This window comes from Phoxinus phoxinus (assembly GCF_949152265.1).
Source record: "Phoxinus phoxinus genome assembly, chromosome: 5".
Taxonomy (NCBI): Eukaryota; Metazoa; Chordata; class Actinopteri; order Cypriniformes; family Leuciscidae; genus Phoxinus; species Phoxinus phoxinus.
The window spans coordinates 18,536,759-18,552,309 of NC_136880.1; the positions used below are offsets into that span (position 1 = coordinate 18,536,759).

The following is a 15,551-nucleotide window of genomic DNA, read 5'->3' on the forward strand; positions in this document are numbered from 1 at the left end:
TCCATAGTATTTTTTTTCCTACTATGGAAGTCAATGGGTACAGACTACTGTTTGGTTACTGACATTCTTCAAAATATCTTCCTTTGTGTTCAGCAGACGAAATAAATTAATACAGGTTTGAAACAACTTGAGGGTGAGTAAATGATGACAGAATTTTAATTTTAAAGTGAACTATCCCTTTAAGCCTCGTGTTCTATTTGTGTGTGTCTGAATGACCAAATAGCTCTTTAAACATACTTAACATTAAAGTAACACGCTGAAGCTTAGAACTGGTTATAAAAATGTCAACACATGATACACAAAAAGTCCTTATGCACTACTTATGTTTGAAGTATCATAGACCCCAAATATAAAACATGCAAAATACTCATATTCTCTTACTAGAAATAATCTACACTCATACTAGTTTATATTGACTTTTTTTATTGTTTTGTTTTGTTCTGCAATGTGCTTTTGCCCAAACAAAAGCAATGCTAGGATTCCAGCATTGGTGTTCTGAAAAGAGGAGTCAAAGCCCAGTAGCCTATAATTCTCATCAAGTGGTTGTTTTAAAGTCAGCATGAAACAAGTTGCAATAGTATTTGCTTCCCTGATGTATGAAACGGCTGCACGAGTGAAACAGCTTCTCGAATGAAAAAATGTAGGGCGGGACTTGATTTTGTCCACTGGGAATTGATTGGATGGTTTTGGTTTGCTATTGCTGTGATCTCATGAGTGACAAGTTGTCCAGGCCTTGGGCCAGTAAACATGTCAGCATTCATTTGATGCAAAAAATGTAAAATCAGACCAAAAAAAAAAACCTAACATACAAAAAACTACAATCTCATGTAGAATTCGGACGATCTATATTGTGGAATATATTGAAAGATGAACACTGTATTGACCAATCAGAAGCCAGTAGCAAACTATCCATTACTAAACACTACTGTATACTATACTATAGTTACTATACTATTGAAAATTGTGTTTAAAGGTTTTGGTGGAATATCACACACTTCTGTCACTGCTTGAAATTTCATGAAGCTTGTGAATAACAGTTATTTTGTGCTTTTCTGAAGAGGCACTTAAAGGTGCTCACACTTTGTAACACATCATTCCCTCGCCGGTCAAAATGACCTGAAGCCCTAAAATTATACTTACTGTGTGTGTGTGTGTGTGTGTGTGTGTGTGTGTGTGTGTGCGTGTGTGATCCATGGATGTTAAAGGTTCTTTATGGAACCTTTAATGCCAATAATGAACCTTAACTTGCAAACCCTTTTTTTTCCACTAAATAACCTTTTGTGTATGGAAACGTTCCATGTATTCTTAAAAATAATTGAAAAAATAAAATAAATAAATAACGTGTTGTGGTTCAAGTGTGACAATAGTCATATAGGGTATTGGACCCGTCTGATGAACACTCAATACATTTTTTTTAGTTTCGGGTCAAAATGACCCTATAGGGAAGGATGAGGGTTAAGTGATTTTTGAAAATCCAATATTTTGAAAGACCAAGCACCACAACACGCTTGTAGCCAATCAGCAGTAGGGGGCGTGTCCACTCATGATTCATCTTCATGTTTCCTTGTTGTTCGTTCATCATCTTCGCTTTATTTTTCGCAAAGCGTTATTTTGCTTCGCTTCTGCTATGATTTTTGTGCATTTTGGGGGCGGAGCAATAAAGGGGTGTGTTTGTTTGGGTTTATTTCAAATATCAACAGTGTTCAACAACGATATAATTAGTTCTATCACTGAGTTTAAATATATGTGTGATAACCATACATTTTACTAAGCAGATTTTCTTTAAAATCACAAGATGTAAAATGGCCAAAGTCTAAAGTCTCAAAATCTGAGTTGTAAAAAGAGCAGTATCTTTTGGTTTGGAGAATGCTTTCACTGTGGAAAATTATATTCCTTCATATTCCCATAATTCCACGAACAGTCGAGCAAAGCCATACACACTTGTAGGTGTTTGTTCTTGTGCAGTTCGGGACAATATAGGAGCTTCTGGAAGTGGAAAGTAACTTGATATCCTCAGTAAGCTGTTCAAGTCTAATAATAACTGTCAGCATGTGGGGGATTTGGTGGCTGGTTTATATTATGCTTCTCTATTGTGTCCTGTGATTTCTGTTGCATCTTATCTATGCACTCAATACACATTTTTTGGGAAAGAATATGGTAATATTACTAGGGATGCACCGAAATGAAAATTTTGGACTGATTCTGGACTTGTCCGAAAACTGAAATCGATAAAAAAAAATTCTACATTTCTTATTTTAAATTAGTTTTTTGTATGTATTATAATTATAGACTTTTTAAATAAATCCAATAATTTTACTGAATCTGAATAAATAAATAAAAAATACAAGCCAATAAGTCTCATCCGTCCTTCGGGTTGAGACGTTAAACCAAGATCTGTGGTAATTAAAAATCCCAAATTTGCCCCTTGGCCTCTGTCCATCACGGCCTCCTAATCATCCCCATATATATATACTGATTGGCTTTATCGTTCTGTCTCCTCTCCACCAGTAAGCTGGTCTGTGGTGGGCGTTCTGGCGCAATATGGCTGCCGTCGCATCATCCAGGTGATGCTGCACATTGGTGGTGGTTGAGGAGATTCCCCTCTTCCGTATGTGAAGCGCTTTGAGTACACAGAAAAGTGCTATACAAATGTAACTAATTAATAAAATAACCACACTTTTGTAAGTAACACAGTAGGGCCATTGGAAACAGAAACAAGTCCAGAGAACTTGGAACACAACAGAACACTTAGCAGTCGCTTCGAAGTTGTGCATCAAGAGTCAAACCTGATCTCTGAACACGGAGAGGTGCGGCGGCATATTTCGGCCAAAAAATTAATTTGCTGAATTTTCAGCATCATTGCTTTCTAGTTTTCAGTGTCACATGATCCTTCAGAAATCATTCTAATATGATGATTTTTAATATGATGATTTATTATGTTGAAAACAGTTGTGCTGCCTAATATTTTTTTATGGAATATACACAAAACACACAAAAATATTAAGCTGCAAAAACTGTTTTCAGCATTGATATTAAGAAATGTTTCTTAAAGCCCTAAATTCATTATATTAGAATGATTTCTGAGGGATCATGTGACACTGAAGAGTAATGATGCTGAAAATTCAGCTTTACCATCACAGGAATAAATTACATTTTTAAATAATGTTAATGTAATTATTTATTAATTACATTAATAAATAATGTAAAAATAATAGAAGCAATCTTTCCTGATGTTCTTTAGGCTCTTCAGCAGCTCTACTATGATCCTGATATGGGAAAGAAGAATGTGGCCCAGAAGTGGCTCACACAAGCCCAGGCATCTCCACAAGCATGGCACTTCTGCTGGGCTTTGCTCCGGCCAGACAAAGTAAGCAGTATGGGCGACTACGGCGCATTTAATTTTCCATGCATTAGATTTACAGTTATTTTTAATTCCTTTTCACATTAGGTTCCAGAGATCCAGTTCTTCGGGGCAAGCACATTACATGCTAAAATTTCCCGCCACTGGTCTGACCTCCCAACAGGTCAACTAGACTCTCTCCGTTCGCAGCTCATCGCCCAGGTCGGCCAGTTCGCGTCAGGTCCTAAGATGGTGCTGACGAGACTCTGTGTTGCTCTGGCCTCTTTGGTCCTTCACGTCGTACCCGAAACGTGGCCGACCGCAGTGCCAGATCTTCTGTGTGCCTTCCAGACAGGGGAGGGTGTGACCGAGGCTGACGGTCAGGCCCGATGCCTCGCGCTTCTAGAAATCCTCTGCGTTCTGCCCGAGGAGCTTCAGAGCTGCAGGATCGCAGCCTCTCGGCGTTCACAGCTCAGAAGTGCTCTGGCTGTGGAGTGGACCTCCGTCTGCTCGCTTCTCCAGCAGTTGCTACAACGGGCAGACGCTCCCTGTGGGGTCAGAGAGCGGGTGATGAGGTGTGTGTCCTCCTGGCTCACGCTGGACATCACTTTGAAAGACAGCGAGGGGCTGCTGCAGAGCTGCTTTGCCGTCCTTAAGGAGTCTGAGCTCTTTGACATAGCTGTGGAAACCATCGTCAGCATCATCTCACAGCCTGATTGTCAGAGGTTAGATACGCCATAACAAACAATATACTGTCAAAACAAGCACTATTTCCTGTCATGCATTAATAGTTCTTAGCATAGCTTCCCTGTATAGAGGGTATGCATTGACGTCATTTTCCCGCCAGAACACACCCCCTCAATCGGACTGAGTGGCAAAAGAGCCTGCTTGCAATGCTGCACCAATGAGCCGCTCAGTCTTTTTGCCACTCAGTGGATGTTACCGCAGTCACTTCGGCCAACTTAAAGGTTCATCATTTTGTTTAGTTTTGTTCCTACAATAGATTTACATGCATCCAAGGTCAAAAAAACACTTTCATTTTCTCATAATATACATTGAACATCACCTGAAAGCAGTTCGTTCTAAGATTCCCTCCTTACCGAGAGCTTACTCTGCTCTGATTGGTCAGACGGCCCAATCTGTTGGGATTGGTCTACCACTGACAGTAACTAACCTTAACCAAACCAAACCCTAATCCTAACCCTATAGTTAGTACATTAAGTTACTTAATATTACTCAGTACTTACATATATATTTATAGTGTAACAAAGACAAATTAAAATAAAGTGTAACCTACCCCTTTTCTAAAAATATGTTATTTTAGTTATTGTATTTTGATTACGATATATATAATACTTTGTTGAAGACTGAATGTAATGCATCTTAATGTTAGAAATGTACATTTCTATACTACTTACTTTTACAAAATAAAGCAAATTCAATTAAAAAACAGCTAAATGAATTAAGATTTAGTATGAAATATTCATGAGATGCATGTTCCTTTAGAAAAAGAAAAAAATTCAAATAACATCCCAGCAGAGTTGAGTATCTTAAAACCAATGGATTTAAATGATTAGTTGAGTATTCAGTTGGTGTACTTTTCTTTAAAAAATGAACTAATTTTATACTAAAACAAAACAATTAATATTCAATATTGGCTGATAATTTGACAAAAAAAAAGTGTGATTGTATAATAGGAAACAAACCATCACTTGAAACTAACTGTCTTATTTCTGTATGTCACTTCAAACCCCTGGTGCACAGAAGGTTAAGCATAAACATGTATTATTACTCTGTGTTTGTTGATGTGGAGGTTTGCAGACAGTCTGCTGAAGGTTGTTCCTCAGGTTCTGGGTCTCCAGGAGCAGCTAAAGAAGGCGGTGCGGGATGGAGACATGGAGATGTCTCATGGAATCTGTCGCATCGCTGTAGCTCTGGGAGAAACGCATTGCAGGTTGGACGTAATGACTTATATGCATCATTAATCTCCCATTAATAACAGTCTCATATGACCTCAGATGGGCAGGGCCTATTCATCATTCCACTGCCCTTGTCGGTCCTAACCCTCTTTCTGTCCCTCTCGTTCCTCAGGACTCTTCTGGAGCAGGTGGACCACTGGCAGGGCTTTCAGGCTCTAGTGAGCATGATTATGTCCTGCACTGGTACACCTGGACGTTACCCTGTGGATGAGACCTCCAGCTCACTCACACTCACGTTCTGGTACACCCTACAGGTACAGCAGGTCCAGCCAGAACAATCACTCAAGTGTGGTGCCAAGTTCAACTGGTATTGCATTGACTTGAGCAGATATGAGGTTTTGAGTCGTATATCGGCTGCTTGTTTCAGGATGAGGTGACGTCATTGGATGCTGAGAGGCAGACACTCTATCTACAGATCTACAGACCTGTGTACTTCCAGCTGGTGGACGTCCTGCTGCAGAAGGCCTGTTTTCCCAGAGATGAGGACTACGCCACGTGGTCCGCAGACGACAAAGAGCAGTTCAGGACCTACAGGTCAAACTGGATTTTTAAGAAACTGTATAATAAATATATATATATATATATATATATATATATATATATATATATATATATATATATATATATATATATATATATATATATATATTTAGCATATACTCACTGGCCACTTTATTAGGTAGACCTTGCTAGTACCAGGTTGGAGAACTGCCCTCCAGAACTTCCTTTATTCTTCATAGCAGAGATTTAACAAAATGCTGGAAACATTCCTCTTTGATTTTGGTCCATATTGACATGAAATCATCACTCAGTTGCTGCAGGTTTGTCGGCTGCACATCCATAATGAGAATCTCCCGTTCCCTCCACATCCCAAAGCTGCTCTATTGGATTGAGATCTGGTGACTGTGGAGAGTTAAGTGACTCATTGTCATGTTCAATTAAACATTAGACTAAATTAAACTTTCATTAAACAAAGTTCGGAAGGAGCATGTTCAAATAATCAATCCAATTAACTTGTCATCAACAATCAATCATGTCTGTCCCATCAGCATGAGAGGAAGCATACAGTATATTATGCACTCAGTCGACTCACCTACATTCCTTGACAGTTTTCAGCATTCTTCCACCACCCCGACTCTTCACTCTTGGCTTGTTCCTTACACAGCCAGGAATACGGGGGGAGTACTCTGGGTTCGGGCCGAATACCGAGCTGGAGCCCTCTCCTAGGACAGCACGCCAAATATCTGACTTATTTGAGCTTTGTGACATGTGTGTTTTCCTGCTGGAAGTGGTCATCAGAAGATGGAAACACTGTGGTCATAAAGAGATGGAGATGGTCAGCAACAATACTCAGGAAGGCTGTGGTGTTTAACGATGCTCAATTGGTACTGAGTGTGTACGAAGTGTGCCAAGAAAATATCCTCCACACCATTAAACCAACACCAGCAGCACCAGCTGAACCGATGATACGAGGCGGGATGGATCCAAGGTTTCATGTTGTTTATGGCAATTTCTGACCCAACCATCTGAATGTTTGTAGCAGAAATCGAGACTCATCAGACCAGGCAACGTTTTTCCAATCTTTTATTGTTGATCTATTATTGTCCGTGTGAATTGTAGCCTCAGTTTGCCGTTCTTCTCTCACAGGAGAGTCACTGGTGTGTCTTCTGCTGCTGTAGCTCTTCTGCTTCAAGGTTCAACATGTTCAGAGATGCTCTTCTGCAGACCTCGGTTGTCACGATTGGTTATTTGAGTTACTGTTGTCTTTCTATCAGCTGAACCAGTCTAGCCATTCTCCTCTGACCTCTGGCATCAACACGGCATCTACACCCACAGAACTGCCGCTCACTGGATATTTCTCAGACCATTCTCTGTAAACCCTAGAGATGTTTGTGTGTGAAAATCCCAGTAGATCAGCAGTTTCTGAAATACTCGTCTGGCACCAACAACCCTGTCACGTTCAAAGTCACCGAAATCACCTTTCTTCTCCATTCTGATGCTCAGTTTGAACTTCAGCAGATCGTCTCAATCATCTCTACATGCCTAAACACTTTGAGTTGCTTCAATGTGATTGGCTGATGATTAGATATTTGCTTTAACATGCAGTTGAATAGGTGTACCTAATAAAGTGGCTGGTGAGAGTATATTTGAAATGTATTGTAGCCAGAATTTTTTTTATTTATTGAATTTTTTTGTTACATAGGAAAAGGTTTAATATTTAAAAACAGGAGTGTATTTACTGATCCCCTGGCAAAGAAAATTGATATTTCAAAGCAGTCTGATTAAAACCATCATGTGCGCACTTAAAAGCACTAATAAGCATGTTTAATCGGATCTCAGGGTTGACATCTCGGATACTCTGATGTATGTGTATGAGCTGCTGGGCCCAGAGCTCCTCAGAAACCTATATGATAAACTAGGCACACTGCTGACGGACACAACACACCCCTCCTCATGGCAAGTCAGTCCTGATGTTACATAAATATGGTGTGTATATAATATAAATGTCATGTATTACAATGAACAATATCTCTGTTATCTCCCTCTGCCCCTGTGGAGGATATAGAGGCTCTGCTGTTTGGTTTTCAGTCCATTGCTGAGACAGTAGATGTCAGTTACTCAGACGTCATCCCAGGACTGATCGGTCTGATCCCTCTGATCACAGCCAACAATATTCAGCTGGCTGAGACCATCATGTTCACCATAGGTACACTAATTAATTTGTAAACACACATTGCAAATGTGTTCCACAAATATAACCTTCAAAATAAAAGCAAATGCTGAGAAAAATACCTGCATGATTTTGTGTTTTAGTAGTTTAGTTGGTACAGCGAGCAATTGATTTTGGTTCATGTTAATTTAGAGATTTTTCATTATTAGTATGTTTATTTCATAACACATTAACGGAAATTTGTGAATGTTGATTTCATGTTCTGCACAAATGGTGAAGTTGAAAGTAATTGACTTCTGCTGTCATGATTTCTTGTAGGCTCTTTGGCTGAGTGGCTGGCCGATCATTCGCTCATGTTGGCGAGTGTCCTGCCGGTGGTCTTGCATGGCCTGTCCAACCCGGATCTGTCTGTGTCTTGCGTCTCAGCTCTGAAGAGAATCTGCAGAGAGTGTCGGCATGACCTCCACCTTCACGCCAGTGACATCATGGCCGTCTCACAGGTTTTAAAAATCCTTTCGCCTAGAAGTACCGCTGATGTTGAACCAAACCAGTGTCAGTTAGTTATGTACTAAACTCACTGTGGTCTTTTCGGTTTCAGGCCGTGCTTGACAAAGAGATCCATAAAGTAAGTCCATGCCATGTGTGTTTGATTTATTTTGGTAACACTGTAACTGTAACTTACACTAATTACATGATTACCTCCTAAGCTTTTAGAAAAAGAGTCACACATTGGCTATTCACGCCATGGTGATTTTTGAATGGGACAGTAAGAGTGTAACTTTTCCCACTACCTTCCCTGAAGTAGTAACTACCTTTTGGGATTTTGGGCCCTATTTTAACGATCTGAAACGCAAGTATCAAATGCGAAACGCTTGTAACTTTGGGGGCGGATCTCGGAAATCTCGCAAATCTAAAATGGGTTGGTTTGAAGTAGCTTCATTACTCATATGTGTGGTTTGGGCGTAACGCGCAATAAACCAATCAGAGCGTCATCTCACACTCCCTTTAAGAGCAGGCGCGCTTGTTCCATGGCGGATTGCTATTATGATGGCAGATTTGCCAGGTGCACACAACAAAGATGGTAAAGGTGATTTCACAGTCTTCAGAATTTAGTTTCCTGGTTCTTGACGGACAAGCCACTTGTCAGATGTCCTTATATACCTATGTGTCTTGTCACTATTGATCAAACAGGTTTGATCCGTCATTACTACAATTAGCCTGAATAATTTGGGTTAAAGTGTAAGCTAGATTTATGCCTATTTTTTCACATCTTCATGGACACCGCAATGATCTCCCTCGTGTGGTAATATTTTTCCTTGTATTAAGTATGGTTTGCAAAAATATGAACTGCTGCGTCTGTGTAGATGAGAGAAGCAAAGTGTATGCGCGTTGTGCACACGCTAAATTATGGCCAAACATGCGCCCTTAAAATAGCATCTGAATAACGCTGAATATTTACCAGTTTCAGAAAACAATTTAAAAATTAGAAATTGTTTTCTCAAACTGCAAAATAGCACCAGGGAACGTTTGCGCCGGAACACGCCTCCTCTTTCCACCGAAACGCCCCCCCCCCGAGCTCAAGTTAATTCCCTAATTTACCGACGTGCGTCTGTGGAGGGAAAAGTCCGCTGTGTGTCGGTGCAAAATAGGAATGATACATGCGTCGGCTGGGTGCAAGATAGGGACCTTTAAGTAATTTAGATATAATTTAGATTTTAGATTTATGTGTAAGTTTCTCTATTTCGCTATCATTTGTTAAAGCAAATACGTAAACATTTGGAACATAAATTTGTTGGTCCCTATGAGGAAAAAAGCTTATAGATCATAGTAAATTATGTTTTTTGAAAATTTAAAAAGTGCAGAATGTTTTATGTGTTTCATGTTTTTTTATGACCACTTAGACTCAATAGTTTTTTTCTTTGGTTGTTCAGATTGAATATCTAAAATATCACCAAGCTTTAACTCTATACCATGCTTAATAGTTATATCCCAGTAGGATTGACAGCGAGTCTTCTGTTCAGAGCCCGCAGTGCATGTGGATAATGCAGGCACTGGGTTTCCTGCTCTCAGCCCTGCCCAGTGAAGAGATTCTGGGGAAGCTGCTCTCTCTGGTCACTCCCCACATCCAACAGCTGGAGAAACTGGCCAATGAGCTGGTGAGGTGCAACAATGTCAGTGTATGCTTGATTCACAAACTATTAGAGTAATCCGAAACCTGAAGAGAAAATGTATTTGTATAGTACACAATAAATACAGTTCCAAAAAAAGTTTTATAGTTAACTTTCCAGACAGCAACATAATGCCGGCCAGCAGAGATCCGGCCACATCTGGTACGCACGGGTGGAATCCACATGTACCAGATTTGGCCCGGTTCTGGGCCAACACTATGTTTCTGTCTGGGTTTAAACCCTCATGTCATTCCAAACCTGTGGTGGAACACAAATTAAGATATTTTGACATGTTTTCTCAGTATTTTTACTCTTTTACCCTTTGATGCAGGCCAGCTCTGCTAATAAACTTCCTACTATCCACATCCTTGGCCTGCTGTCTAATCTCTTCTCTACATTTGATCTAAACAAGCAAAGTGAACGATTGGAAGTGATGAGGCCTGTCCAAACACAGCCATGCAACAACAACCCGGTACGGCAACATACCACAGCTCAACCTCCAATCAGTTTTGTTTATTAGCAAGCATGTTTGAATCAGCACAGACCTGTGAAATGAACACTTAACAGTACGTGTGGTTTGACAGCTGTTCTGGTCATTTCTCAGGTGGTGGTTGTCCTGCAGCAGGCCTTCCCTTTAATCCAGACTGTTCTCAACAAGTGGCTGAATGAACCGGAGGTGGTAGAGGTCAGTGTAGGTGAACGTGTGTGTGTGTGTGTGTGTTTGAGTGTGTGTATTTGAAAGATTCACTTTTCTCTCACCTCAACTCAGGCGGTGTGTGCTGTCTTTGAGAAATCACTGAAGACTCTTATCCATGACTTTGCGCCGCTGGTGACTCAGCTCTGTGAGCTCATTGGTCAGATGTTCAGCGCTTACCCACAAGCCTCGGCTTTAGACCTCACACGACAAGTAAAGACACGCGGTCTAACCCTTTACATAAAACAAAACATTTCTGTGTTTGCTTCATAAGTTGAGTGTCATAATGTGTTTATGCCTTACATATTTCCCTCTAGTTAGTTCACGTTTATGGCTGTGAGAAGGATCATTTTACTCCAATCACTGCCCTTTTAGAGCTGATTACCAACATCACCATGTCCATTTTTCAGCTAGGTAAGAGATTATAGTCAGTATCAACATATCAACAATGAGTTCTATCGAGGTCTGTATTTAAAGTGATAAGGCGATAGCTTGCTGAAGTGATGACACATTTTTGTAGACCAATCCGGAAGTTAGCATCACCCTGGTTTCCCTGACCAAAACCCAGAAGGATTTTTCCATTGGCTTTTGAATTATTGCAGAAAATAAGCTCTGTGACCAACAAATTATTTGTATTGTGTTCATTGTGATAATCTTCACAAATGAACACATGGCTGCATTAGAAATCGCATACTTCCCTACTATATAGGTGGCCAAAAACAGTATGTGACAAGAGTAGTATGTCCAAATTCACAGTGCTCGTAAAAGAGTAGTCAAAAAGAACCCGGATGTGTGCCTCCAATGGACACTTTACTATCCCATGAGGCCACAGGAGAGGATTTGGGAATGGCAGTGAAGTGATGCAATTGACTCTACACACAATCATAATATAAAGACAGGGCTTGAAATAAACACTCGGCAAGCGCCAATTGTGAGTTAAAATCGGCATTGGTGAGTTTATGAAATTGTCAATCACCAGTTGGCTGGTAATATTTTTATGAATTCTAACAATGCAATGTTGTGAGAACATGAACGTAAACAAACGTGAACGACGCCCGGGACAGTTGACGGGCCAGCGCTGCATCGCCACGAAAGTTTAAGTCTTGCCAATTTAAATATTCAATCGCAAGAAGACGCGAAAGGGAACTCAATTCGTTACTCACTCGCTGTGTGGACAGTTTTGTGTGCGCAAGCATCAGAAGTGCTTCCCCAGACCGGGCGCAAAGGATTAATTGAGCTCTCTTTCACATCTTTTAGTGAAAAAAAAAAAATCATTCAATATGGAGATGTTGCACAATTTTACAATTATTGTTATGATATTAACGTTTGACTTGTAGTCATTCTAACTATATAGAAATGTTGTAGGCTCCAGAGATCATCCAGATGTGGTGGAGTCATTTATGCAGCTTCATGCTCAGGTCTGTGCTCGTTTATTTCTGCCTTAGTCTTCAGACTTTAGTCTACACATTTACACAGATTTAATATTGTACATACATACATTTTCATTGTTCAAAAGAACCGTTTCTTAAAATGTTTCTTGTTTATGATAGTTTTTTTTAGAATAAGATTTTCTCTGATCTCTTTGCAGGTTTTGAGAAGAAAGTCTGAGCTTTATCTTTCAGACCATCTTGATATTAAAGCTGTATTCTACTGTGGTGAGTGTCACTTCAGCAAGCTCATTTAGCAATGCTCAACATTTACTCATTCATCCATTAACTGTCCGTGTGTATGTAGGAATCTTATCGTTCAAATTCCCTGAAACTCCAACACTGAAAGCAACCTGTCTGCTATTTGTAAGTACTGTTCAACATGTTCATCTTTGCAGAGAGCTGTAGTTGAACATACAGCCCAAATGCTAGTGCTTGTACTGGAATAAACCTTTTCTGTACCATTAGTAGTTGTAATATTAGTGACCCTGCACCACAGACGCTTGAGTAGAGTATATAGTAACCAGACTGAGCTCTCTCGACACAGACGGAGCTGATCTCTCATTGTGAGGATGTTCCCGCGGTGAGGGAGCTGCTACAGGATGACGGCAAGCTGCTCCTTCAGACCCTACTAGAGGTCAGACATTTCTGCATGCAATTCAGTCATATTGAAATCAGCGGTTTCAGGCTCTCTGCGCATTAGTGATTGGGATTTCTCATAATTTCACTAGTAGCTGACAGGTGACCTTTATGACTGAGTCAATGATTCATTCATTCGTCTGGTACAAGTACGCACTGATTCACTTAGTATGGAAACAAGGCTCTCCTTATGAGTCATTGAATCATTCACTCTAGCTAGTTGTATAAAAACCATAGGCGTAATTTGCGGGTGGGACGGACGGTCCCACCACTTTTTGCCACGAACATCTGACCCGCATGGTGAAAGTTCTGCCACTGGACCATTAAAGTACGTACGTAGAACAGTCGGATCTATGTATTTATTCACGTGAAATTTCTCGGCACTAACAACATATTAGATCTCATCAAACGACAAATTAAACCCAATGTACTATTTAAATCGATTGCTGGACATCGTAATGTTATTGTACATTGGTACGTACCATCTGATTTATGATTTAGCATTGTATTAGCAACCAACACACACACAGACACACCTGTCCCACACACTTTTTAAAGCAAAGTTACGCCAGTGATAAAAACACGATTAATTCAGGTACAAATTAAGTGAATGTCTTCATGAGTGAGCCATTGAATCATTAATTTAACCTATTTGTTCAATCACACTGATTCACTTATTATGGAAACAAGTGATTGTCTTTACTGTTCATTGACTCTTTCCACTTAGCTGTTTTGTTTAAAAGCACTGACTGAAATCGCATACTTAGTAGAAAACCAGTATGTGACAAAAGAAGTGTCAGAATTCACAGTGCTCATAAAAGAGTACGCAAAAAAGTACCAGGGTGACCTACTACTTCAGTTGATATTCTGAAGTGCGCATACAATGGACACTTTACTATCCCATGAGGCCACGGGAGAGGATTTGTGGACGGCAGTGAAGCCACGTAACTGACGCTGGTAGGTCACATGACAGTGACAATGTAGTATGTCCTGAATACATTCATACTAGACACAATCATACTATATAGAACACACTTCTTTAGCAGCCGTGATGCATTTACTTGTTCAAAATAAGCACCTACGCAAGGGAACATGCGATTTTGTGTTTATGAGCAAGTCACTGAATCATTCACTCAGCTGATTTGTTCATAAATGCTGATTAATTAAGGAATGAAACACCACCACCACTGTGTTGCTCGATATTAACCTGTTTACTGAACTGTATACGAGCAATATCATACTCACCAACCAGTTTATTTAAACTGTATTTAAAAATATTTGCCCTGCAGTCAGTTCCTGTTTTGAAGTGTTTCGGAAACAAATATGTTTTTTTTTATTATCTTAATGATTAATTTGATAAATTATTCCAGTGTTAGGAAAGTGTTACCCTTAAAAAACAGATGAAAGTGCTTTGGGACCAAGCACCTCATATGGAAATGTTGAGCTATACAATACTGCATATACTGTATAGAGCATGTAAGGACCAATCTCATTGTCCAACACAGGCTATTGGGGGCGAGTGTCCGAGCAGTCTGGCTGAGCACTATGCGGAGGTCTTGTTCTCAGTGAGTCGAAACTGTCCCAGTGTTCTGTCTCTGTGGCTCAGAGAGGCTCTTCTGCCCCCTGGCTTCCCCAGCGCACACCTCACCGCTGAGAACAAAGAACACTTCTGCCAGCAGATCCTCAGGTAGAGCCACGACATTAGCATTAGCATTAGCACCAGAACACAAGGCAGACACTTTGCACCTTATCATTTTTTAAATAATCTTAATTTCTTCTATTTAACTATTCGCACAGGGAACAAGCGAGTAAGCGACGGATGAAGGACATTGTGAAAGAGTTTGCTCTGTTGAGTCGGGGACTAGAAGGGACTGAGTACACAGCGAGCTACTAAACACACTCTCCATGCAAGACCCAGGTTGGATCTCGAGACATCTTTGCTTCAGTGTTGTGGGGTCAAAAGATACAGTGCACTCTTTAGAATACAATAAAGCTAAATTGTCAACATGTTATGATTGAAAAAGCAATCTGAATGACATAATTAAATTTGATTTTGGTGTTTGTAATACTGTCTTATCATCTGTAAACATCAAAACAGCACTTATTTCACCGTGCGCGCAAAAAAACAAAAGTGTATTTTTGTCTTGGTTTCTTTTAAAACAAGTTACATTTACTTAGAACTTATTTTCAGAGACTATATCTCTATTTTTTCTTTGCTATTTGATTTTTTTTTTTGGATAAACCTCACTAAATGTTGTGATTATGCAAGTCTTATCTTAAGCAATTTGCTCCATTTTAAGGATGTTCAGAAATTTTTTGCGTTTTATGGATTTGTGGATTTTTATTAATGATGATTGTTCCAACTCTGCGGAAATCTGTGTGAACTTTATCGGTTTTCACTGAAACTTAAACATTTTAAATCTTGAATAAATCCCTACATATTTACACTACAAAATTTCAAAGGTTTGTGTTTGGTAAGATTTTTTTTTTTTAAGTCTCATGCTCACTAAGGCTACATTTATTTGATCAAAATACAGTAAAAAAACATGAAATATTATTAAAATCTAAAAGAACTGTTTTCTATTTTAATGTATTTTAAAATCTAATTTATTCCTGTGATGAAAAGCTGCATT

At 39.6% G+C, this 15,551-nt stretch overlaps 1 protein-coding gene across 1 annotated transcript in view; it reads left to right on the forward strand.

Annotated features, from left to right (window-relative positions):
- Positions 1-15,377, forward strand: part of ipo13a (importin 13a) — a gene marked incomplete at its 5' end in the record, with an annotated part of 15,746 nt that extends 369 nt beyond the window's left edge. The window contains 21 exons of the mRNA XM_079613365.1: positions 541-553; positions 3,242-3,367; positions 3,449-4,065; positions 5,154-5,294; positions 5,432-5,573; positions 5,687-5,853; positions 7,660-7,780; positions 7,879-8,026; positions 8,309-8,490; positions 8,589-8,615; positions 10,012-10,146; positions 10,490-10,630; positions 10,763-10,843; positions 10,928-11,065; positions 11,170-11,266; positions 12,218-12,270; positions 12,441-12,507; positions 12,587-12,645; positions 12,827-12,916; positions 14,424-14,605; positions 14,716-15,377. Of these exons, the coding sequence (XP_079469491.1) occupies positions 541-553; positions 3,242-3,367; positions 3,449-4,065; positions 5,154-5,294; positions 5,432-5,573; positions 5,687-5,853; positions 7,660-7,780; positions 7,879-8,026; positions 8,309-8,490; positions 8,589-8,615; positions 10,012-10,146; positions 10,490-10,630; positions 10,763-10,843; positions 10,928-11,065; positions 11,170-11,266; positions 12,218-12,270; positions 12,441-12,507; positions 12,587-12,645; positions 12,827-12,916; positions 14,424-14,605; positions 14,716-14,812 (2,824 nt within the window). The 3' untranslated portion in view covers positions 14,813-15,377. The remainder of the gene's footprint in view (positions 1-540; positions 554-3,241; positions 3,368-3,448; positions 4,066-5,153; positions 5,295-5,431; positions 5,574-5,686; positions 5,854-7,659; positions 7,781-7,878; positions 8,027-8,308; positions 8,491-8,588; positions 8,616-10,011; positions 10,147-10,489; positions 10,631-10,762; positions 10,844-10,927; positions 11,066-11,169; positions 11,267-12,217; positions 12,271-12,440; positions 12,508-12,586; positions 12,646-12,826; positions 12,917-14,423; positions 14,606-14,715) is intronic.
- Between the last annotated feature and the right edge of the window lie 174 nt (positions 15,378-15,551).